Source organism: Equus asinus, chromosome X (genome assembly GCF_041296235.1).
Source record: "Equus asinus isolate D_3611 breed Donkey chromosome X, EquAss-T2T_v2, whole genome shotgun sequence".
In the NCBI taxonomy this organism is placed as follows: Eukaryota; Metazoa; Chordata; class Mammalia; order Perissodactyla; family Equidae; genus Equus; species Equus asinus.
Genome location: NC_091820.1, coordinates 43,035,181 through 43,061,386, shown reverse-complemented (window position 1 = coordinate 43,061,386; position 26,206 = coordinate 43,035,181). Strand labels below are relative to the sequence as shown.

Genomic DNA, 26,206 nt, shown 5'->3' with positions numbered 1-26,206 from the left:
TAATGGAACTTAGCACCTCAGGTAAACCACGTAATTTAACAAGATGGCATAATTGCGATGTCATGTGGTGAGTGCTGGCATTGGGAGAACAAAGAAGAGGGCCACCTCACCCAGCTGGAGGATGAAGGGTCCAGGAGCAGGAGATTTCTGGAGAAGGTAATTCCTTATTTGACTCTTCCATTTTTTTTTCATTCAATGTCTTTTTTTTCCAGTTTTATTGAGATATAATTGACACACAGCACTGTAAAAGTTTAAGGTGTACAGGATAACGACTCGACTTACATATATCATGAAATGGTTGCCACAATAAGTTTAATTAACATCCATCACCTCATATACAAAAAAGAAAAAGATAAAAATATTTTTTTCCTTGTGATGAGAACTCCTAAGATTTACTCTATTAACAACTTTCATATATACCATACAGCAATGTTACAGGCCAGCCCTGGTGGTCACGGGATTAAGATTCAGTGCTGTCACTGCCGTGGCCCGGGGTCACTTCCCAGTCAGGGAACCACACCACCCGTCTGTCCGTTGTCATACTGTGGCGGCTGCATGTTGTTGTGGTGCTGAAAGCTATGTCGCCAGTATTTCAGATACCAGCAGGGTCACCCATGGTGGACAGGTTTCAGCAGAGCTTCCAGACTAAGACAGACTGGGAAGAAGGACCCGGCCACCCACTTCTGAAAAGATCAGCCATGAAAACTCTATGAATAGCAGCAGAGCATTGTCTGATAGAGCACAGGAAGGTGAGAGGATGGCGCAAAAAGAACAGTCAGAGTTCAGGTTGCTAGAACTTGGAATCGACTTGAGGGCACTAACGACAAAGTCAACTTGAGGGCACTAACAACAAAGTGTTACCTATAATCATCATGTCGTATGTTACATCCCTAGTACTTATTTATCTTATAACTGGAAGTTAATACCTTTTGACCATGTTCGTTCCCCTTCCCCCAACCCCTCAACCTCTGGTAACCACAAATCTGATCTCTTTTTCTATGAGTTTGGTTTTTTGGGGTTTTTTTAGGTTCCACATATAAGTGATACCATGCAGTATTTGTCTTTCTCTATTTCACTTAGCATAATGACCTCAAGGTCCATCCATGTTGTTGCAAACTGCAAGACTTCCTCCTTTTAAATAATATTAATATTTATTAAATAATTTTCCATTGTGTACTTATATATATACCACAACTTCTTTATTCATTCATCCATTGATGGATGCTTAAGTTGCTTCCATGTCTTGACTATTGTAAGTAATGCTTACAATAATGTAAGTAATGAACACGGAGGATGCAGATATCTCTTTGACAGTGTTTTCATTTCCTTTGGATATATACCCAGAAGTGGAATTGCTGGATCATAGGGTAGTTCCATTTTTAATTTTTTGAGAAATCTCCATCCTGTTTGTTATACTGGCTGAACCAACTTACAACCCCACCAACAGTGCCTGAGGGCTCCCTTTTCTCCACATTCTCCTCAGCACTGGTTATCTTGTCTTTTTGATGATAGTCATTCTAACAGGTGTGAGGTGATATCTCATTTTGGTTCTGATTTACATTTCCCTATTTGACTCTTTCTTAATGGATGTGTTGGAGCTATGTAGTAACGTGATGACTTTGGGGGGGATATTTTTTTGGAGGGAGCATGCTCAAGAAGATACCCCTATGTAAAGTAGATTACATTTTTAGGCAGATTGAAAAAACAAAATACAAAGAAAGTCTTAGTGGGTTCTTTAATTTCCTCATTTATTCTCTAAAGTTCCTATAAATTTATGAATGTAAATGCACCTGTAAAATCAGAACTCTATACTATTATTGATTAATCCCGGGGCATTTCTTAAATTTCACTTATGCTAAGAATAATAAGCTTTGTTTTCCAAAGAACTGTGTGAAAATGGTCATTTATAGATTTAAACTATATCCTGATAAAAACTGACCTTGGGAGTTGAGAGGTATGAGTAGTTTGAAATGATGATATCATTTAAAAAGGAGTTCAAATAGGATTTAATGGACTGTGAAACTGTAGTTTTAAATTAATGAGTGTACCTAGTAAAAAGTTTTTTGCACTGATAAGGAATGTGAAAGGTCAACTGAAATATTATAATTATCTTAATAGCTAAAGCATCTTGCTTATTAATATGTCAATTATTTTGACAGTTTTTTGGGGAGGTGAAAGCAAGGAGCTCTGTCTTTTAGCATCCTTATCAAATCATTATAAATCATTTACCAAGTGCTCACACGCATGCTACCCATGATGGATGGTGCAATCAAAATGCATGCATCATCTGGGCTTCAAGGAAATTTTGACTGAATGCTTTAAAGTCACAATTATATGCCTAATACTAGATCTTGATTTGATCTGTCAAAGCTTTGAAAGTCATTACCCAAAAAGAAAAGACAACAGACATCTGGTCAATCAACTTTATTTTTAATTGCCCAAATGTGTACTGATCTTTGTAGCCAGACATAATGGAGGATACAAAAGGAAGAAAACAAGATTCCTCTCCTCAAAAAGATGAAAATCAGCTGAAGACACATTGCACAAGACAATAAGACTGAATAAGATGAGTAGCATCTGAGTAGTGCAAAACAACTTAGTACAGATTAAACCCACAGAAAGGGACACCATCAGCAACTACAGCAGGGAGTGGAGGAGAGTGACTGGGAGATGCATTCTGGGAGGTGGGAAAAGCAATAGACCTATATGCTAGTCCCCAAAATATCAGTAGCTTGTTGTGGACCTTGGACACAAGTTCCACGTCTCTCGGCTTCAGTTTGCTCAACTTTAAAACAGAAGATGAGGACTAGACAGTCTCTAAGGTCTTCCAGCTGTAACAATACAGGATTCTAAGGACAAATACAGAGAACTTGGAAGATGAAGATGTCACAGGTAAGAAGGACAAGCACAAAGCCACAGACATGGGAAAAACTAGTTTTTTGTGCATGGGCAAGGTGTGTCGTGGGACAGCAAGAACCTTAAACAAGCCTGCTTAACTACTGTAAAGATTCTGGGGGCAGTAAGCTTGGAAATGGGTGAGACAGAGTGCTAAACCAAGTAAGGGAGATTAAGCAAGGGCCAAAAATGGACAAAGAGATACTGTGTTTCCTGTGGTTGGAAGTCTGACATAGCTTCACGCTTCCCTCCTCACTCATCAGTCTTTATGTCTTCATGGAACTTTATCGCAACTCCTTGCCCAAACCCACATACCCAGTAGAGTAAGAAGAGGATGCAGCTACAGGTGCACTCTCTTTAGGCCCGCACAAGTAGCCCCCTTTTGTGGGCTAGGAAGCCAAGAGCAGCTGCGGAAAAGATGGTGGTCAATCCAATCAGCCTCAGCAAGCCTGGCACAGAGGGCAAATGTCTCTCCAAGAAGGTCGTGGTAATAGGCTGCGCAGGGACATCCTGGGTTCAGAGAACATCTGGTGTCAGTACAGGGCTTGTGCACTTTGCTCCAGAAAGTCTGTATTTCCTCCAGTTCTCTGAACATGACCCACTCTTGCCAACCACTAGGCCATTAAACATAATGTTCTCTCTGCTCAGAACACTTATCCCCAATTCCCAGTGGCCCTTTTACACTTAACTTATTCTGACTCATCCTTCAAGTCTCAGTTTTTATCTCACTTCCTCAGGGAGCCTCTCCTGTGCTCCCAGGCTAAGATGGGACCCTCTTTTTACATTCTCAGTGTGTCTTCTTCATTGTACTTGTCCTTTTTGGTTATCATCTGTTCCCCTACCACATGTTGAGCTCTGTGAAAGCACTGCTGTACCCTTATCACTGTGGCTGACGCAGAGTAGGTGCGCAATAAATACTTGTCAAGTTGAATGAATCTATGGTCCACTCAGCCCTCCTCCCACCTCTGACGGAAGCACTAAGAGAATGACTTGGACTGGCAGGGCTATTCTTTTTGACTTCACACTTGATAGAGAAATAACTTTGACCTTTTTGACCCCTGTCCTCTACAATGCATTTCACTCTATCCTCTATGTGTCCTTCCTTCCAGTCAGGAAAACTTCCTGGGGTTTTATCATAAAATGATAGCGCATATATTGAAAATGCATTTTTAATCTAAATCTGCTCCATTTCATTCCAACTCTTTGCCCCGGGACAGGGGGTGCTGACATATCTTCCTTTCATTTCCTACCCCCTGCTGAGAATCAGCAGGCTAGAGATTTATTCATCATGCATTTATTGAGTTCTTAATGTCTAGAACTCTCTGACCAAAACAAAAATCATATTTTTTCCTAATAATCTGCAATGGATGTGGAAGCTACAAATTTATTAAAGTTCTTCTAAATCTCTCACCTCTACCCTAATCCAGGGTATCTGTTTATATATTCATGGATTGAATCACTTAGAGAAAGGTATGTGAACATATACAAGTGTGTTCTTTCACAAATAATTGTTTTTAGAGGAAAGAGATTTAAATTCACGAAATAAAATATAACCTACCACAGACTCTGGTTCTGACTGCCAGATTTCATCCTCTGGGATCTTCCCCAGGGCATGCAGGATCTGAAAAAAAGAGTACCTTGGCAAATAACGAAAGTGACACCATCTTTCTCCTCAACTGCTCTTTAAATAAAGGACCAACTGAATGCCTCTTGGGATATTCATCAAAAACCCCAGGGTTAAAGCCAACATAGTCCACTTAACCTTTAAAAGGCTCCAAAATGTCTTTCATTTATGGTGTAAGAAGCTCCAACCATTGGGCTCCCCATAAAATTTAGTAGTTGTGAACACGCCCTGATAGAGATGAGATCAGTGGAATTGTTGGGAAATATATAAATGAATTCTGAGTCCCAATATAAATTGCTTGGTTCTATAATATTAGACCTAGGTTCTCTCTCAAGGATAGCTGGAGTGATCTTTTGCCCCATGGGCTCTTTTTACCTTGGGTGACATGATAGATATTTTCATTGTTACTTCTAGGTTAAGGTGTTCATTTCACCTGAGACTACTGTTAAAATGGTGTTTCATATGTCTTCAGATGGAGGTTGCTGGAGAGTTGGTCTCCAGGATCTCAGACATCTTTGACCTGCTTGTCAGGCCCATGAGTTGCCTCCTTCCCCACAGCCTGTGACCCCAGGCCCTACCTCTCGGGCTGCTCTCTCCCCGGCTTCCACAGCCCCCTCCATGTAGCCACTCCAGTGTGTGGCAGTCTCGGTGCCTGCGAAATAAATCCTGCCCACTGGCTGGCGTAGAACCCTTGAAACAAAAGCAAAGAGGTAAAAGTGGTCAGTCTCAGAGAGCCAGAGACGAGCCTTCCCATGAAGACCGAGGCTGGTCAGCTTCTTCTCAGATTCTAAACATCAGGAGTACATTGTCAACAATGGAATAACGTTCATAGCTTCCTCTAGCTCTTGCATGATCCTTGTCATAGACAAAATGAAGTAAAAGCCAAAGTCCACTCCTGCACCAAGAGCTAATAGATAAATGGACTGACATCAATGGAGTGTGTATTTGCTTTCCCTATATGAAGTGAGGGATTGTATGAGCCCAGTCATGTAGTCACCAGCTCTGAGCAAGGCAACACGTGCCCCCAGTTCCCTACCTGGTATTCCACCAATGAATCTGGCAAATCACTTCCTCTCACTGAGCTCTGGCTTCCCCATCTGTTAAATGGTATGGTCCAATGATTTCTAAGACCTTTTCCGTCATTAACACGCAACAAATCTGTGAGTCGGACTATGGCTCCAAAACTACCATTCACTGAGCACTTACCTTTACCCTGTTAAGAGTTTTACTATATTACATCATAAAAGTTAGTATTTGTTGGGTGCCAAGCACTCTTCTAAGTGTATTAATCTTCACAACCCTATAAGGTCAGTACTATTATTACCCCCATTTTGCAGATGAGAATATGGAGATACAGAGACTGTGGTGGACATTGTGGTGCACTGCCCAGACCCCCTTCAAGAATGAAGGACTTATTCCCAGCTGCTGGGAGTGCTGCCAAAGATGGCCTTCTGATATCAGTCCTCTTTGGAGATTGTCTCCACTGAAGAAAATTGCCTCACTCAAAGTCATGCTTCCTTCCAGCAGCAGTTGCATCCAATGACTGATTATCACAGGGCTATAAAGACCCGACCCCCTCAATCCAACTTGAAACAACTCTTAAGGGCCATCCTAGCTCCAGACCTCCCTGTGGGGTCAGCTGAGGCCTTCATTGGAACTGCATCACAGCTCAACCTCTCCCTCTGCCCACTCCTGCTTCCTTCCTCTCATTTATACAAGTGTTGATACCAAGGGTTCTCCCTGGTACATATCCTATATGCTAATCTTTGTTTCAGAGTCTGCTTCTTCGGGAATCTAACCAGCAACAAAGACAAAGTAATCTGCTCTAGGTGACAGCTAGTAAGTGGCTGAGCTGGTATTTGAACATAGGCCATCTGAGTCCAGAACCCACAGCCTTAACCACTCGGTTATACTTCTTCCCTCTATTGAATTATATCTTTATTCTTTTTAAAGAACTCTATGACATAGCTACCATTATCATTACCGCATTTTACACACGAGGCTTGGAGAAATGTACGGTGACTTGCCAAAAGCCACGTTGCTAGAAAATAGCAGAGCTAGGTTTGAACTAGGTCTCTGCTTTTATCCTTTATGCTTTGTCTAGTGTATCATCATCACTACTTAACAAAAAGGACTCATATGCTACACAAAGGGACAGAAGTGTCATAGCACTTGGCTTCTAAGAGGGGCAGTTTGTCATTACCCTGACAAAAATACCATAAGGGAAGCAGCGTCAACATATTATTCATCCTATCCCAGGCTGGCATTATATCAGGTAAGGGATGTGGATGTCCATAGCTGACTCTCATGCTCTATCTTTGTAAATACTGCGCACCACCAGGCCTTTGATCAGAAAACCAAACAGCTGACTTGAATTGATAGGTTTTCCTTCACCAGGCCTTATTGTAGCCATCAAGAAAAAAAGCAATAGAAAATAAAAGAGAAGATATTATAGAATACTGATAATAATACATGGAATAATCTGGAATGATCCATAGCCGGCATGGGCCGGAGAACCTAAGGGTACTCAAGAAGGGTTCCGCAAGAGAAGGTAAATTTGCTTTCTCCATGTTCATTAAACAAAGTTGCTTTCTCCACATGGTCACTTTTTTCAAACAGAGGGAACTAACCCCAAATTGGAAACCTCTGGGAGGCCTGGCCAAATCCTAGAATTAAATATTAGAAAAGAGAATAAAGTTAGAGAACCAATCACACTAACAAGTGGAATGTAAAAATGTAAAAACCAAGAATTAATTTCAAACAGACAAAGATATTTTTCCTCCACCTGTCATGTGGAAATCTTTCCCTGGGGGGAAAAAAGTCCAACAGCTGGAGAAGAAAAATCCCTGCCCCTTCTTTTGCAGGTGAGTGAATATTTAGTATATATTCACAAAATGGGTGTTTCTCTTAGCTTGGTGCAGTAAAATACTTGCTTATGTGTTTTACTGCTTAATCACTATAATCAGTTTTTCAGTCTATCCAGAAGTAAAATTCCTTAAGAAATGTGTGTTTATTTTTTTTACTAAAGTTGTACTGTCAATGGTGTCCTCTGTCTTCCATCTAGAAGCAGAACATTTACTGTGTATTTCCAGAGCCATGAAGATAAAACTCCTTGTAGTATCCCAAAGGTCATGGACCTGAAGGGTCAAGGGAAGCCCTGTGGGCCGGTAGTCCTTACTCACGCTGGGAGTTATGTCACTAAGATCTGCTGTGCCTTAGTTTCTACCCTACAAATGGAAGCTAGTGATATGAAGCCTGACTCGTGTCCTTGGGAAGGAATAAAGATGAAAAAGGACATCACTTGTCACCACCCATGCCTGATACAATGAGATTTATCTTGCTTCTCTCAAGTGGTCAGGGTCAGACCAGTGCAGGTGAGTGTCCTTTTTGCTCCCCCTACCCCATTGCCCAAAAGGCATTTTCCTGACACTCCTTATGGGATTGAGCATGAAACTTGCCACTCCGTGGTCAGAAATCTAATCACATCACAAAACCAAAAACAAAAAAGGTTAAGTTTTGTATTCCTGAATGTATTATATGTGGCAAAGGATTCTATCTATCTTTCTGATTCTCCATTCCATTCTCAATATCACCCAGAGCCCAGCCATGCAGAACTTTTCCCCAGACATTTCATGACCTGGTAGGATTCCAAGCATTTGCTCCTACAGTTCCACCTGCCTAGAGTGCATTCCCCTATAGCCTTTCTCTGCCTTCTACAATCCTTAGATTTCTCTAGGTAAGGCTAGCCCGTCCCTCCCTGGGCCCCCATGGTATTTCTACGCCCCTCTACTAGAGTGCTTACCACAGTACGTTAGAGTCAATGTTTGATATTCCTTCCTCTCCCCAGCCCAATCCCAGCCCCCAACACTGTTAGCTCTTTCACAGCAGGGAGGGCTTTTCTCCATACGGACGTTTTCAGCAGAGTGCTCGGCAAATGGTTGGCACTTAACTAATAAATGGGGAATGAAACAATTAATACTGGCACATCCTGTACTCACTATATCTAAAACTTAACTTAATGACCCAGGAGCTAATCAGGTGGTGCCCTCTGGCCCCAGAATGTTCTCGTAGATGATATTTTGCCATTGTCAGGAAGATAAAGAAAGTGCTAATCCAAGTCATGATGCATCTTCTCACAAGTGGGTTTTAATCCTTCTCTGACCAGCTTTCATGGACAGATTGGTTAGCCATTTACATTTACTCAAACCCTCTTTTCATTGCACACTCTCAACGGCTTTTACTCACTACTCTACATTTCCTATTTGGTTCCGATTGAGCTCCTGGCATCAAATTATTGCTTGGTTTAGTATTACTATAATGGTCATAATAATTACTGTTAGAGCAATCATTCATACCTTGTTGCTGTCAACAAATACAATTAACTAAACACCAATGAGTCATCCTTGGATGCACAACACTGTGAATGTTAAAAGTCAATGAATTGTGTGTGTTGAATGGGTAAATTGTATGGTAAGTGAATTATATCTCAGTAAAGATGTTGGAAAATAACTCATGCTCTCATTAACATGCTGCTTGTTGTCTTTGTATGCCATCTTGTCCTTTTTATTTACCTGCTAAGGAAAGTGAGGTTCAGAGAGGAGAAGTGACCTGTCTATGATACCAAAGTTGGTTATTGGTAGAATCAGGACTGGAATGTAAGTCCCTTCATTCCAAGTCTAGAACTCATTTTGCTTTTATAATGCTGTACCCATGTTGGAGCTTACACAGTTCCATTTGAGGAAGTTTTACTGAGCTCTAAACTCAGTATTAAGATACTTCTGACAATATAAGTGAACCTGCTGACCGTCTAAATTCCAATTCCTATGCTGCAACCTTCTTTGGTTATAGTGATTGGGATTGCTCCTTCAGAGGAATTGAGAGAGAAAGGCACCACCATGATGCAGAATTAAGATGACTTCATTCATGAGATTCACAAGATACAAAGGAAATTGGGGATTTTTTTTTTTTTTAGCATTTGCAAGAAACAGGATAAGAGCTACATGAACCTATTTAAAGTTTGGATTCAGGCTCAGGGAATTTCACTTAGAGCTTAGTATATGTTTACTCTACCTTCCATACTGAGTCATGATCCCTGGGGGGAAGTAGGTTGTGTAGCAGCCCCCTGAGTACTGCTCCTCACACCAGTTCTTCTCTTCATAGTGCACCGGCTGCAAGACAGAACGAAAAAAACTCAAAGAAGACTCACAGGAAGCTATCTAGTCTAGAACAAATCACAGTCTTGTCCGCTTTATATTGGAGAACCAATATATGGCTGAAGTAGAGCCTTATTATCCTGATGTTTTTAGAGATATGTCCTTGGGCAGGTAAATGTCCCTGGTGATAAACTTTTAAGAAGTTCTGACTTGAGAAAGTTTTCTCACTTGGTTCATTCACGTCTCAAGTGCTGATCATAAATTGCAATTGCCTAGTTCCATTTTTAAATTAGTCTTACCTATTGAGAAGTTTGCAGTGCTAACGGTTTCAAGGCAAGTTTAAAAAAGGATTTATGTTTACTGAGTGGGTGGAGCAGGAAAAAGCAGAAAAACATGTCTATCAAGGAAAAAGGATGACCAGATTTGTGTTTCTCGTAGAAGTGAGGTTTGTTAAGGGAAGTTAGACGAACTAATATTTTTGCAGGATATAGGCACTTCTGTCGATGGTGGTACATGCAAAAACCATTGGCCTGAAAATACGTTTTTGCCATGAACAGGCAAAAATTAGCTGAGATCTTGCAAAGCTCAAGCTCTTTATTAAAATAACTAAACATAAACGTTATCATTAAGCATTATTTTGAAAAGATAAAATCAACGTGGCAAGTTTAAAGAGAAAAACGTTAGTTCAAAAATAGATTTTGAAAAACTGTCTTATTTAAAAAATTCACAGTCACATATGGGACTTTAGATAGTCATTTGTACCCTATCTTATTTACAAAGCACAAGGCCATGCCCAAGAGGCATAAGTGGCTCCAGGCCTCTAGGGTTGTTCCCTGCCTCATGCCCAGCCCTCTTCCTTCTGCATCTGAGGGTGACAACCACCTCGTGAGCACTCTTCTCTGGCTGTTTCCAGCCAGAAGAAAGATTGGACTTCATCTTTCACCTTTCCTTGCTCCAAGAGCTTGTTTCCTTCCACACAACAGACACCAAAGCAAGAGTAGAGCAAGTGCCCCTTGCAACGCCAAGAGCAAACAAAGACAGGAGCAACTCAATTGTAGCATTAGCAATCATCATCCACATTCTTCTTAGAAAAAGACACTTTCCCAAATTAAAAATGATCAACTGTTTTGGAAATTTGAGAACAATTGCTTTCCTCTCTAACTGGGGTTCCCAGATAACTATCTCCCAGGTTGTTGAAGGAATCTCCAATTACAAAACACTGCTGACTGAGAATGTCTCAGAACGTAATTTCAAAAAAGCTTGAGTATCTACCAGGGTAAAATCTCCTGAACAGCATTTTTAAACAGAAAAACCAGTAATTTTTTTCCTGCTTTTTTTTTTCTCCCCAAATCCACCCTGTACATAGTTGTATATTTTTAGTTGTAGGTCCTTCTAGTTGTGGCATGTGGGACGCCGCCTCAACATGGCCTAATGAGCAGTGCCATGTCCGCGCCCAGGATTCGAACCCTGGGCCGCCGAAGCGGAGTGAGTGAACTTAACCACTCAGCCATGGGGCCGGCCCCAAACCAGTAATTTTTAACAGACGTAAAATGACTTTTTTAGTGTGCATACATTTCTGGTTCTGCTACTTCACTCACACTAACTACCCTTGAGCCTAGAGGCTACACTCAGAATTAAACTTGCTCAGTGGTATAGGAGAGCAAAAAATGAATCAAAACACATTTCTCATTAGGACCGTTTCTCTCCAAACCAATCAATTCATCATCTTGTTCATTTGCTGAGAAAGAACTTGAAAAATCCTCAAGAGCACGTGTTTCACCTATACCAAGTGCAGGAAAAAAAATCTTGCTTTAAAAGAATGAACGAAAATGACAAATTCAAAAGCCATAGCAACTTGACTAGGAGGAAGCAAGCCACTGCGAAGCTGAGCAAGATTAAGCGTTAGAGTACTAATACTAAGCTAAGCAGCTGCTCAACTAGGGCATGGCATGCACCGCAGAGATTTGGATGCAAGAGGCTTAACAAGTTAAACATTCTTAGCCCCCTCGTTAGATTTTTCTCATGCTTTAACTGCTCATTTGTATATCGGTCTCCACTGTCTTCAAATGCTTCACGGAAAACAGGATTTAATCATCTCTTTCAAAAGGTGATTTAATCCATGTCAAAACATTTAAAACCCAGCAGGCTGGTGAATGTAAAGAGAACACCAATCCATTGCTTTAAACATTGATGAGGGAGGCGGTCATGGCTACTGGTTATAAGCCCATTGGGCCCTCTGACTGTCACCAGATGCCCCTACCACACTGCCTACCCCACCCCATCCCTCCTCTGACCAACTGAGGGGTGCTACTGGTTTCACTTGAAGATCACAGTTTCCTTAGGCTACTTCCAAAGGTGCCTAGGAAACTCAGCTGACAGGGTTCACCTTGAGTCAACCCACGTGTCTTCCCTACACCCCTAATGTTCAACGATAAAACAAGGCAAAAAGGATGTGCAGGAGGGAGGCAGGCCACCCTATTTTTACCTGCGAGACAGTGCAGGGTTGGGTGAGTGTTAGGGAGTGCTTCTATGCTAGTTTATGTACACAGATGAGACTCTGGTCTCTTTACAAGATCAACAGAGAAGGAGAAAGCTCTTTTCATCCCCATCATGGCTGCTAGGATCTAGGAGCTCACTGAGGGTAGCAGAAGCTCCCCTCTTTTACCCACTGACAGAGCTGGGAGCAGAGTAGTCCAATGCTGTGCTCTAGGAAGAGCTCAGAACTCAGGGACAAGCATAGCACCACCTGAAATACAACAATGTTGCAGGGTCCCTGAGCAGTCACCAATACACCCAGGGCCCATACTCTCTGGGACAATTTATACGTTGACCAGCCCTATGCAGACCATTCTGAGAATATATGAGGGAAAACAGGAGCTCTCAAGTCCTATTTGCGTGGGCCTATCCCTGAAGGGCCCCTTGAGGACAAAGCAAGATCTTTTTCTCCCTTAGGAAAGGATTGGGAGGCAGCCTTACCTGCAAAGCTTCTTGGGAGCCCAGAACTTTGGCATACAGCTCACAAAGTTTCTTCAACCTATGAAAGGAGGGGGGGAAAAGACAAAAGTGAAAATGAAGGCAGGAAGGAAGTGAAAGAGGCACTATCCCCTCGTTCAAAAAGATTGTGAGCTATTGCTTCCACGTGACATTTCATTTTAATTTTTCAAAAATTAAAATGCATCACTGGGGGCACATGACAATTTATTCATTCATTCAAGAAAACACTGTGTACCTCTTAAGTGTCAGTCAGTCTGCTAAGCACTAGAGATTCCAGGAGGAACCAGACACACCCATGCTCACTCCCCTTTCTCCCTCGACCCCACTACTAGGCAAAGGGCAGAGTGGAAAGAAGGCGGCGCAGGAAGAGATCTGAATTCTGCTGCTGCCTCTTCCAGACTATGAGGTCTTGAGCAGGTTACTTAAGCTCTCAGAGCTTTAGTTTCATCAACAAACTCACATTATTTTTTCATTAATGATGTAAAACAGTGTGGTCCCTGGACCAGCAGCAGCAGCATCACCCAGGAACTTGTTAGAAATGCAAATTCTCAGGCCTCACTCCAGACCGGCTGACTCAGGAACACAGTGGCAGCAACTGTGTTTTCACAAAGCTTCCAGATGATTCTCAAGTTTGAGAATCACTGATATAAAGCATATAAAGTTCCCAGCCCAATAACTGGTACATAATAAATGCTCAATAAATGGTAGCTCTTAAGAAATTTAGCCTCATGGGGGAAGAGGACGTAAGCCAAAGGTCATAATTAGTCAATTAAGGTATGCAATTGTAGTTACTTCGAGTCTGATTTTTACAGAATAATAATGCTAAAGGGGATCTTAAAGATGATTTAGAGTTAGGCCAATGACTTTCAAAAGTATTATTATTTAAAATTCAGGAGCTCTTTCTAAGAACAAACGTAACTAAAAATGCCTAATTTCCTCTCCCTCCTTCTCTCTCTTCCTTCCTGCTTTCCTTCCTTCATTTTTTCCTTCCTCCCTCCCCTATCCTTCCCTCCTCTCTCTCATTGTTCTTTCTTTGTTTCTTTCTAATTTGTTTTTACATAAATGGAATAATTTGGTGCAGAGGAATAGTCAGACAGAGCAAAGCAATAAAACTAAATTCACAAATAGAACCAAATACATACGGGAATTTAGAATTATAAAGGTGGGCATTTTAAACCCATGAGGAAAAGACAGATTATTCAATAAAATGGCACTGAGACAAATGGCTACCCATAAAAGAAATAAAGTTGGACTCCTACAGGACTTATTACACCAAAATATAGTTCATAAAGATCAAAGATTTTCATATAATAAATGAAACTATAAATGTAATGAGATAATGGGAAATTTTAAAAATAATCTTGGAATAGGAAAGACTTTTCTATGAATGCTGGATCATTCAGAAGCCATGATTTAAAAGATTGATAAATTTAACTTCATAAAAAGTTAAAATTTTATTATGGTATGAAACAAATAAGCCGTAAACATGATTGAAAGACAAATTGGGAAAAGATTTGTTCCAGGCACCGTTCCAAATCCAGCAGTGAACCAACCAGACAAAACCTCTTACCTTCATGGATCTTAATATTCTAGTGGGGACATTTTTAGGTGAGTGGCCCCATCAGACCTCCATAGCACTGGCCAAGCACAAGGGTGGTAATAGTCACAAAGGAATATGCTAATGGAGAGGAAGGAATGAGCCATAATGTAATTCAGGGGCTCTTAGTGGGTAAGTATGTTATCAGTGGTGGCGTCGGAATAAATAACTGGCAGTGGTGAATTCTAATTGCTGGAAGAAATTGCCACCTCCAGAGAAGCTAGTCCCTCCGTACCTGTAATCTGTAATTGTTATGCATCATTCATGCAGGATGCACTACAGACTGCCCTGAAATGCACTCGTTTGTCTACCTGGTTATCTCCTCCCCAAGGAAATTGTCAGCTCCTGGGCTATATCCATTTTTGTGTTTTCCATAGCTCCTTGCATGGTATCTTACATACAATAAACTCAATAAATATTAATCTGAATACTTGTTAACTTAAGTTATCAGCTCTGTGCCTTTATACAAGACCTTATAATTAACATAACACACACATAGCATTGGGGGATACACATACTATTAGACAGTCTTTAAGTTAAAAAGTTAAGTAAAATTGAAAGGCAGGCACAAGGCAGAAAGGAAGGAAAGGAAAGGAACGGGGGGAGGAGGAGTAGGGAGGAAGGAAAACGGGGCAGAGGAAGAAAGGGAGGGAAGAAAGGAGAGGCACGCTTTTTCTTACCTTTCTTCTTTGGTAAGACGGGCCAGTTTTCTGGCTTTGTGGGAAAGGATAAATCTAAAACATAGAAACAAGGAAAAGGGCAGAAAATTAATGGCTGCTTTCATCTTGACCTCATTTCTTTAGCTATACATATGGCTAGTGTAGAAGCTAAAAGTCAGCTAGAAGAAACAAATTATACACTAGCTTATTTTATGTTCAATGTTTTACTATTTATATATTACATTTCTGACACTGAAAGGCACCTTCTAGCTTTAGGGATTCAAGGGACAAAAAACAGATGACTGGCCATAGTTTCTCGCTAAGGTAATACTATGACTGACCCATCTCCCTCGACATGGGTAGTGAGAAATAGGAAGGAGCCCTGGGTCTCAAATGTTCATCTAAGGCCATGTCTGAGCCTTTCCAATTTCATCCAGCCCTTGCTCTTTCATTCTATCACCATGATGGTGTCTCCCTAGTGCCCAGCCTTCTAGAATCCACCTCCATTTCTAGCCCTATAATTGCCTTGAACTTAAGTGATCTCCATGTTAGGACCCTTGGTTCTCTCTGAAATAAACTTACGCATATCCTAGGGCCAATTTCAATTTCTGCTGCTCCACGTAATCACCCCTCTGGGCCAGGTTCTGGCCCCCAAGACATCCCCTATCTGTACTGGTCTTCCTTGCCAACCTGAGGACTGGGAGGGCCTTGGCTTCTCCCGAGTGGGACTCAGAAAATCTCAGCATCCCATGAAAATACCAGTGATGCCCACACACTGTCCACAAGAAGCCTTCTTAGTAAAACACTCTAACTGAGCTCTTGATATCATGCTTTCGCAAAAGATAGCTTACCAAAATATATCTACTCCCAGCACTAAATATGAAGCAGTAAATTAATATAACAAATTTTAAAACGTTATTGGTATTCTACTTCCTTTCTAAATATTTATTCATTGGAAGACATTATTTTTAAAAAAGGGAAAAAGAACTTTTCTACTGGTAGATTTGGAGAATAATTCCTTTGGATAAAAAGTTATTTAACAAAGTTTGGGGCACATTTGTTAATAGTATGTAATCTTGTCAACACTGAATAGCATCCACACCACAACAACCATGCCTTACCCCATTATGGCAGCATAGCTGCCATCAGGTTTGGTATCATCCAATGTGTAGGCAATTGGAGCTTCCTCTCCTTCAATAATCATGGTTCCACAGTAATCTTGGAGAACAGCAAAATGAAAGAAGATATTCATCGCCCTATCAAACTACCAATAGCAGTTAGAATGAAGCACAAATTTTTCAACTTAAGAAGCCCAAGGACAGAATGTAAGATACGAAGGCAAACCAAAATGATGTCAAAAGGAAGGCTCAGTAGTCAACATTTTGTGAAAAAATCAAACTGAAGGCCTTCTCTGCAAAGGATAAAGAATATGATATTATGAATTAATCCTGGCCACCAATTAACGCAATCTTGTTTTTCCTGCCATTAATACTCGTGTCCCCTATTTTCTCTTTCATAAGAAATCAGATAAAACCAAAGATGTGTAAAAGATTAGTAGATTATTAGTACATAGTACAGTAATAGACTAGTATATTACTGTAAAATAAAAGGAACTGAATGTTCGCATTTTACGAGGAGCCACTTAGTCTATGTTAACTGGAGACAGAGTAGAAAGGACATGGATAACTAAAATCCACAGAGTCCCAAACCGTCATTTCAAACATGACCTCCAGAACAACTTGGGAAACAATTTCAGCTCATTCTGGACAAAAGCACTTCTCTCATGTCCCTCCTGAACAAAATATATGCAATTTCAACAAAAGACTATGACAGAGCAATGGTGAAAATGTCAGGGCAGAATTTGAAATGTTATAATAATATCCTACTACAGTGTACCACTCTTCCCTCTCCATCATTTACTTGCAAATTGAGGTTGTTTGAACAAAATTATGGTGGAAGACTCCGGAACAAATGTTGCATAGAAAATATAATAAGAGGGTTTCAAAATGAAGGAGAAAGAACAGAGACAGAACTTTGAGGGTATGCACCACCCCAACCTGTGTGTGAGCAGACACACCTGTAGGCCTTTTTACCTGCACCTGTTTCTCTCTCTCTCTCTCATCCCTCCCCACTGCCCATCCATGAGAATCAATGTGACAGTCAGCCACTGAATTGAGGGGTATTTGCATGTTCCTCAGGTGTGCTGGGGCAGGAAAAACATTGAGAAAAACTGAAATACGGAAAGAAGAGATGTTTAAGGTCTGTCCAAGACTCAAGAAGATTTAAGAATACAAGAGAAATAGCTAAGGAATCACCTGTTATAAGAAGACAAGAAAGAGAGGAGAAAAACAGGACAGGGTGTGATACGAGAAAAGAGCAAGTGCACACTGATCACGTAGGGGTCAGCTGGACCGAATGGAGGGTTAGCGGAAGACGCCAGCTGGCCGGGGTGGAGACCCTGCTTTCTGGGTGGGCTCCTTGGACACTTCCTTCCCACAACAAAGCTGCCCTCTGCACTATGCAGGTGCACTGGGCGAAAGTGAAGGAACAAGGGGCAGAGAGAGGAGTCATGTTCATGCCCGGACAAACCATGAGGCATCAGTGGCATTTCTATTCTTTGTAGGCAGAAAGCTCAGGAGCCCCACTCATGCACACAGGACTTCCAGTTTGCTTTCTCTGCCCTCACTCTTAAAAAGGAAGGGGCATTCAAGGACATCTAAACATTTAACAAAGCCCTTTAACAGGAGAAGCAAAGACAAAAGCAGAAGCCAACTAACAACAAACAAGAAGGAATTCTTTTGAGTGTGGGGGTGTGGAGGGAGGAGTTCTGAGAAAATGATCACGTTCATCTAGAAGAATAACTGAAGTTTACCAAGGACAAAATTACCAGAAAGATAACGAAGGGAGAATGTCCGACCAGATATCAAACATACTATAAAACCACAGTGATTAAAATACTACAGTGCTGTCACAGGACTAGATAATATAAACCTGCTCTCCAAAGTGGGGTGTGCCCACCTAGATTACACATCTAGGTAGTAGAGTAGGATACTAAAAATTCTTGTTTTTTAATTCAGCTTTTCAAAAAGTCTACTTTTATATATTTTATAATTATAACAATACATTTTTCAGAAGTCCATATACATAATTTAGGAATAAATATATACAGTGGTAGTGGATGTTTACATTTTTTTAATGTATAGGTCTACAAAAAATATCTGAAGCTCAATGACAAAGATCATTGGAATAGAACTGTTAGTCCAGAAAAGCCCCATGTATATATGAGAATTTAGTAGGGTGAAACCATCAGAAGCAAATTTTAAAAAACTGACACACCACAAGAAAATATTTACAACATATAAAGAAAAAAAAATTAAAGAGCAAAGAATAGGTAATTTACAAAATGATTTAATATAACCCCTAAGCCTTATTAATGATAAAACTTACAAATTATAGATAAATGGGATATTTTCCCCTACTGATTGGCAAAAAGTTACAAATATTATTAGCTTGGTCTACCCAAGTCAATTGACTTCAAAATTCCACTTTTACAAACTTATCAAAAAGAAATGCTCTGTCACAAATCTACAGAGCTATATGAAGGAAGCTGTTTATTGCAGCATGGTGTGTAACAGCAAAAACTCAGAAACAATCAAAATGCCTATCACCTGCAGACCTATTTGGCACATTGGGATAGAGCCTTACAGTGAAATACTGTTTATTCAGTTGTTGAAATGAGATAGATTTAAATGCAATGATGTGGAGAAATGCCTATGGCATACTATTAACAGGAAAAAGCAAATTTCAGCATAATATGTATCACGTTTTTAAAAAATAATGGTTTTGGGAAAATATATAACATTTATTTAAAATTATATTTGCATATAAATGCTGTACATATTCTTTAATATATATTTAAAGTATATATATATGGCAATATATATGTACACATATATTTAAGGTATTACCTCTGCATACAATAAATCTCTAAGGATAAAAGAACTTAAATTTTCAACAGTGGTTCCCTAAAGGGAGGAGCAATATGAGGGAAATATTTTTCATATACTTTCATTTTTTGAAAGTTTTATAGTGAACAAGTTTACTTCTGTAATTTTTTAAAGCAGGTATTGCTTCTGTCATTTTAAACATAAATTGATACAAATTAGATTTAAGGGAAAGTGTAAATGGTAAAGATGAGCAAAAGCAAGGAAGACTGAAAGGATTCAAGGTGTTGGTAACAGTGTGCTGTCTCCACATTAGTGGGGAGGGGAGCAAGTGTTGAGGTGGTTGTGATGGCTCCCACAGGGATGCCAGGAGGGTGGGGCACTGATGGTCAGGGCGGCTGGACTCAGGACGACTTGGTGGAAGGTCAGCAGAGAAGAGAGGTCTCCTCATTGCAAATCCACAAAGATGTTACACACCAAGGGACTGGGAAGCATGTCCCAGGATAATCAATCTACAAGTAGTCAAGAACTGGCCTGTATCAAAATGCAAAATGTTCCCTTCTCCTTAATAACCCAAACCATAGCACACTTATAAAACAAAACAAAGCAAAGAAACAAACAAAAATCTTGAGCAATTGATTGCTGAGTGCCCATATGTGCTACTCATTGTGGTAGGCTGCTTGAAGCTGCGACATTCACTCCCTTTTGTCTCATTAGCTCATATTCCCTGAGCTTTTGCGTTACTTGTTAATTACAGTGTCTTCAGCAGTGGCGTTGATAGTCTGACGCAAAGACCCTGTTGTGAGAGTGGACTTCCTCAGCTTTCATTCCCTCATAGAATCCTTCAGAAAACTGTTACTGAGAGCCAGCCCTGATGGCCTAGTGGTTAAAGTTTGGTGTGCTCCACTTCTGCAGCCCAGGTTCGGTTCCTGGTTGAGGAACCACACCACTCGTCTGTCAGGAGCCATGCTGAGGCAGCAGCTCACATGAAAAACCAGAAGGACTTACAAGTAGAATACACAACTATGTAGTGAGGCTTTGGGGAGTCAAAAAAAAAAAAGAGAGAGAGAGGAAGATTGGCAACAGATGTTAGCTCAGGGCGAATTTTTCCCAGGAAAAAAAAAAAAAGATAAACTAGGTAATCTAAACACTAAATTATAAAAAAAAAATTGTTATTCAATCACTTAACAATTTAACAGGAATCATATTGGGTGTGAGTTTTGGAGCCCTCCTCTGTGTTTCTATAATCGCCTAGGTAATGCCAACACTGAACTCAACACGTTGTCATGCAATTATCAGTTTACATGACTGTCTTCCTCCCGAGTCTGGATTTTCTGGGCAAGGAAACACGCCTTTGAATTCCCATTGCCCATCATGGCACCTGTCATACAACCGGCGCTCGACAGTGGTCAGTTGAAGAAATACATTACTACAATAACTCAAAAGAAACTGAACATGCTTTGGTGACGCTCTCATGTCTACAATCATTTGTTAAACTGCTAGTCAAGTCTCATTACCAACAAAGGCCTAGTCAGGCCAAGCCTCTTCTTGAGGGTAGAGAACTTGGGTTTTCTTTTTGATACTAATACCTACCATGAACTTGCCTAGGGCATAGCAGGCCTAAGACAAAGGTTTGCAGACATGAATGGAAAGTTACAGATTCTCTCCACAAATAAAGGCATTCAAAATCCTTAAGAGAAAAATCCTTATTCCATGGTCCTAAACCTTATCTACTTGCCACAAGCCAGCTATCTAAAATGAGTGACCTGGGTCATGAGAGGAAGCAGCTTGGCCCCAGCAGGCTCTTCACCATACGTCACTGCACCGTCCTTTGCAAAAGGTAGATTACTTGTTCAACTGATGCACCAATCCAATAATAGTCCTAAATAGGATTTCCTGCAAAGGTGGAGAATCAGGAGGCTGCGATATGGCTGAGAAAGGGTAGGCAGAGGAAGAACGCCCCGAAGGTAAAACCGTGAAACTCCCTTTTTGCCTCCAGCGCAAGCTTCTTCCTGTGGTTTAGTTCCTCATTCAGTCCATCCTTCCCTTTGCCCTCAGTCCCAGCTACCAACTGTTCTCAAGTAGCCTCCTCTTGGAAGAAAAGTAGATGTGATGAGAGTAAATGTGATAAGACTCCAGCATGGTGCTGGCCAATACAGTAGCTGTGAGCCGCAGGTGATTTTTTACATTTGAATTTCAAGCAATTAAAATGAAATAAAACTGAAAATTTTGGTTCGGCAGTCTCACCAGCTACATTTCAAGTGTTCAATACCCACACGTGGCTAGTAGCTGCCGTACTGGACACAGCAACTCTAGATTTCCAGCATTGCAGAATCTAGCACTTCAGTAGGCATCCCCACAATGTTCTACCCAGTACAGTAACACACTTGTTGAATACATAGGAAAGAATAAGTGAATTTAACTCAGAATAGTAGAATCTCGACATGAAGGAGAAATTGGAAATTTTCAGAATCCCCACTTTGTGAATGGTTCTATAAACTCATACTTTAAAAAACTGTATTAGAAAATGTTAATAATCTATTTTTGTGGGAAGATTAAACTTTATATTGAATTATAAAAAGAGTTGATCATATTCCAAGGGAAGTTGTTTCCATGAGTTTGCGCCAATATATTTTATTTGACAGAACTGTACTTAGAACTTGGTCTAATGTTTTATGTCCAGCATTCTAATAAAAATAGTTACATGCAAATGCGCGTCTTTGCACCCAGGTTCTTGGACCTTCTCCCCAAGGTCTTCATTTAAGGAAAGTACTCACCTTTTTTCCTCCAGAAGGGCTCTTTATAATAAACCATGCACTTGATTACTGAACCCAAAGGCACACGAGTGATCAGCTGGTTTCTCATCATTGGGAGAGGGGGTTTGAAATGAATCTTCATGCCCAGAATAGGAGGAACAGCGCTAATCACATACTTAGCCTGGAAGAAAAACAACATGGTTAAACATTGTTGGTGGGTTGTTTTTGCTTTTTTTCCTAATGTTTCTCCCTCATTTTATCCTTGTCCCAGCCTTTAGTCTCTTCTTAACAGAGAAGCTGGAAGGATCTTGTTAAAACCAAAATAAGCCCTTATTGTTCCCTAGTTCAAAACCTCCAATGCCTTCCCATCACACTTAGAGTCAAAGCCAAATTCCTCAGTCATCTCCAAGGCTATACATGAAACGGACCCTTGTTACATCTCTGATCTCATCTCCTGTTACTCTTCCCCTCACCCCTCTTACTTCTGCCATTTTGTCCACCTTGCTGTTGCTTCATCATGCCAGGCTTGCTCCTACCTCAGGGCCTTTGCACTGGCTGTTCTGTCTACCTGTAACACTCTTACCCAAGAGAGCCACATGGCTCAATCCCTCATCTCTTTTGGTTCTGTGCTTAAATATTACCTTTTCAAGTGAGGCTTTCCCTGACGACCTTATTTAAAATTGCATGACCAATCCTCCCACCCCACCTTCTGACACACCCTCTCTCCCTTCCCTGCTTGATTTTTTCCACAGCACTTATCACTATCTAGCATACTTTATATTTCAACTCTATATTTGATCGTGGCCTTTCTCCTTCACTAGAATGTAAGCCACATGAGGGCAGATAATTTTATCTGTCTCATTCACTGCTACACTCCCAAATCATAGGAGGCACTTGATATTTATCAAATCAATATTTTCTTTGGTTTTCTAATTATGTAGGAGCCCAATACAGAGGGTTGATAATATATATCTTTATAAATCCTCCCCAACCCCAAATATTCTTGTTCTCTTTTCCATTCTTTCAGATAGAGGTAGCTTTTCCATTTTGACAAAGAGATTGTGAAGTCTGGCACCTTCTTGGCTTTACTTAAGCTTTGGTTATTTAAGAGTTCATCTTTCTGAGGAGACATTAGAATAAGTAGAGAGGGCACAGGATGAGATAGAAAAGGTAGGCATGAGCCCCTTAGTTTAAGGCTCTTGGTCACCTCATACACTTCATGGTTCAGGGTCTCCACAAGGACATGTTCTCCTGTCTGGTCAATGTGTGTCACAGGCCTCTCCAGCTTCACCCGGTCCCCGAGGAGGTCCATTATCCGCTCGCTCACTTGACCAGAACCACCTAGAAATTTCCTCTCCTAGAAAGAAAAAAGGACTCAAGAGGTGGGCATGAAATATAAGAATGGGAATAAACCATTAAGCTACAAGTTTTCTTTGCATATCTTTACATGAGATGTATAAAATCTCATTTTGCTGTTGTGAATAGTGTCTTTCATCATTGTCTTCTAACTAGTGATTGCTGGCTTTTGACAAAATTGCAGGTTTTCTAACAGTCCCCTTCCAAGCTATGCTCTTACGGATTCCCAGGCTCCAACCTCAGCTGGACATCCTCAGCCTTACCCCCTTGTCCCACCTGCGTGGCCACTACCCCTGCTCCATGCCCTATCTGCATCCTTTTGTTGGGTTGCTGGGTCTGATGGAGCCCTACCTACCGCTGGGCCACTGCTTGCCTGAGCATATTGGAGCCTGTTTTCCTCTTCCCTGTCACTCAGGCTCAGAACCTCCCTGGCCCACCCACCCCCAAGTCAGCCTACTCCCTGCTGCAGGCTGCCCACCTCATCCTGGGTCAGGCGCCTGCTGCTTCTGTGGCCACCGAGGTCATTTCACCTCATTGCACCCACCTGTCCTGAGCCCTGCTAAAACTTCCAAATGTTCTGCATGGTTATGCACACAGTCAATCTGACTGCCTCCTCCTTAATTTTCAGTTCAGTTAATTTTTTAAAACACTATTTCAAATAGGCCTAGGAAGAAGAAGGAAAAGGAGAAGAAGAAGAGGAAGAAAGGGAGGAGGAGGGGAAGAAGGAGGAGAATGAGGAGGAGAAGCAGGGAGGAAGAGGAAGGGAAGAAAAGGAAAACGACTACCAAGCAGATGATGTAAGAACTCTAATCCACTTCCTACTGTGCCTAGCACAATGCCTTATACAATGCTCAGGAAATAGGCAATGAATGAATGAATAAATTTATTCTATGTACTGTGTATGTTTTAAATTGAAAATGCATTTCTGACTTTCCTTGTTGAGCTTTCCAAGAAGTGCTCAAGTTATGTTTGTCAGATGGTCTCCTACGATCTTACCAAATAATAATTGGATGTATATCCAAGTGGAATACTGCAAAAAGTACATAAAAAGAGACAAGCCTAATCTTAAAATTACATTGGCTGCTGAGTTCTCACACTGGGTACCTAACAAGAGACTGTCACTTACACGAGCCACCTTGAGCTGCCATGGTAAAGCTCTAAAAGCCACAAGCCTGCCTCCTGCTTCATCTGTTCATGCTTGAAAGATGATGCCAATCTTTCATTTAGGCAGTGGTGGCTTTCTGTTGAAATGGCCGGGGGATAGATGGGTACCTGCCCTCCATTGGTTGTCGAGATGATCCTGGTTGTGCCCCCACACTGCTTCACATACCACAGGAACCAGAGAGCGGAGACCTCATGGGTCTCTGCAGTGACACACAGATTCACAAAGAGAGTAGCAAGCTGCTTTGCAGATCTGCTCAGAAAGAAACAAGAGTAAAATTGGCAAATGCAGGAGAGCATCTTCTTCATTCTCTGGAAATTATTCAAGCAATAAATTTACTTGGCTAAGTTTAGTGCAATTTGGCAGGTCACAGAAAACTGTCAGTAGAATCCAATATTATAAAACATGACATCAGAGATTTGGGGAATATGAGGTTTATTGTCCCCATAACCAGAATACCTTACTCAGAATCAGCTTGTATTCCATATTCTGTGCTGTCATGATTTCTCCCCACACACCTGCTACTCTTCCAGTGATCTCCATCTCAGTAAAAGGCATCACCGTTCACCTAACTGCCAAGGCCAACACTCTAGAAATCAGCCTTAATTTCTCTCTTTCCATCACTCTCTCCCCATCCAACCCATCAGGAACTCCTGTTGTCTCTTACCACATCACTCCACCTTCATCACAACCAATTTAGCATCATCTCTTGCCTGGAGCATTGCAATTATTTCCTCCAGACCAGCCTCTCTGCCTCTACTCATCCTCACCTGGTATCTATTCACCACACTTCCCCTCCATGGTGCTCTTTCTCTAGTGTAAATCAAGTCACGTCCTTCCCCTGCTTAAAACCTTCCAGTGGCATCCTATCAAAACCAGAATAAGATCCAGATCTTTTACCATGGCCTCCAAAGCCCTGAGTGATCTAGCCCATGCCTACCTTTTCTATCTCATCCTGTGCCCTCTCTACTTATTCTAATGTCTCCTCAGAAAGGTGAACTCTTAAACATCTATGAAAGTGTGCACCAGTTTCCACATTCCCAGCACCCTGACATTCTTGTCATTTTACCACAGTATAATATCTTTATAAGTCTTTTCACTTTCTTATATTATCTTGATTATCATTATTTTTTATTGCTGTCTCTATTGCACACTAGAATATCAACCAACGAGAACAGGGATCTTGACTTTCTTGTTCACTATAGTGTCCCCTTTTAATAAAATAGTGACTGGCACATAGTAAGCACTTAATAATTACTTGTTGGATGACTGACTGAATGAATGGTTGATGAGAAATATCAATTAAATATTATTTTTAAATTATCCACAGTCCACAAAGGATATGCTAGTTGCTGTACCACACAGTCATAGTTATCTATTCACTTATTTTACTACCAAATAGAAGACAAGCTCAAAGGATGGATGAGGGGGAAAGCAATTAATAGAACACAGATAGCTTAACTTTTGCTTGGGGTTGGCAAGCAAATCGTGAGAAGTTATTTCCTATCTGGAGGCACACCAGAAAGTGAATGATCTCATGCAATTCCAACGACTCAATTAAACCTAACACACCCTAAAATTCACCAGTAATAATGTGTACTCTGGGATATCTTTAACAAGGACAAATACCCCTTTTCACTTTGACATAAAGTTTGCATGTTATTAATCTTGTTATATCTGAGACAGAATTTGTCACCTGGTAGTTCTGACAATGGGTGGAATAAATAATACTCTCTTCCATTTATTGAAGTCTTCCACACTTCATGGTTTTTAAATCTATTGTCTTATTGGATTGTCATAAGAACTCTATAAAATAGTTATTGTTTTTCCCCAGCTCACAAGCCCAGAAACTGGATCTTAGAGAGGTTAGTAATATGTAGTATACCGCTCAGTAAATGGTACAACTTCAAACCAGATCATACCTGATTCTAACCTCATGCTTTTAATACCTCAAAATGCTTTATAATTAACTGACGATCTTGAAAGTGCAAATACTCACCAAAGGGCACCTCTCTACTCTTGTGTACCTTGACTCTGAAAGTTTGTAGAATCACATCTAACACACA

At 40.8% G+C, this 26,206-nt stretch overlaps 1 protein-coding gene across 2 annotated transcripts in view; it reads right to left on the bottom strand.

Annotated features, from left to right (window-relative positions):
• Positions 1-2,409: 2,409 nt before the first annotated feature.
• The window catches only part of MAOB (monoamine oxidase B), a 119,227-nt gene continuing 95,430 nt past the window's right edge, over positions 2,410-26,206 (bottom strand). For both annotated transcript variants that reach the window (XM_070503287.1, XM_070503286.1), the window contains exons 6-15: positions 24,251-24,392; positions 22,830-22,979; positions 21,644-21,803; positions 16,044-16,140; positions 14,944-14,997; positions 12,649-12,706; positions 9,590-9,687; positions 5,098-5,209; positions 4,454-4,516; positions 2,410-3,405 (exon numbers count right to left, since the gene is read on the bottom strand). In XM_070503287.1, the coding sequence (XP_070359388.1) occupies positions 3,253-3,405; positions 4,454-4,516; positions 5,098-5,209; positions 9,590-9,687; positions 12,649-12,706; positions 14,944-14,997; positions 16,044-16,140; positions 21,644-21,803; positions 22,830-22,979; positions 24,251-24,392 (1,087 nt within the window). In that variant the 3' untranslated portion in view covers positions 2,410-3,252. The remainder of the gene's footprint in view (positions 3,406-4,453; positions 4,517-5,097; positions 5,210-9,589; positions 9,688-12,648; positions 12,707-14,943; positions 14,998-16,043; positions 16,141-21,643; positions 21,804-22,829; positions 22,980-24,250; positions 24,393-26,206) is intronic.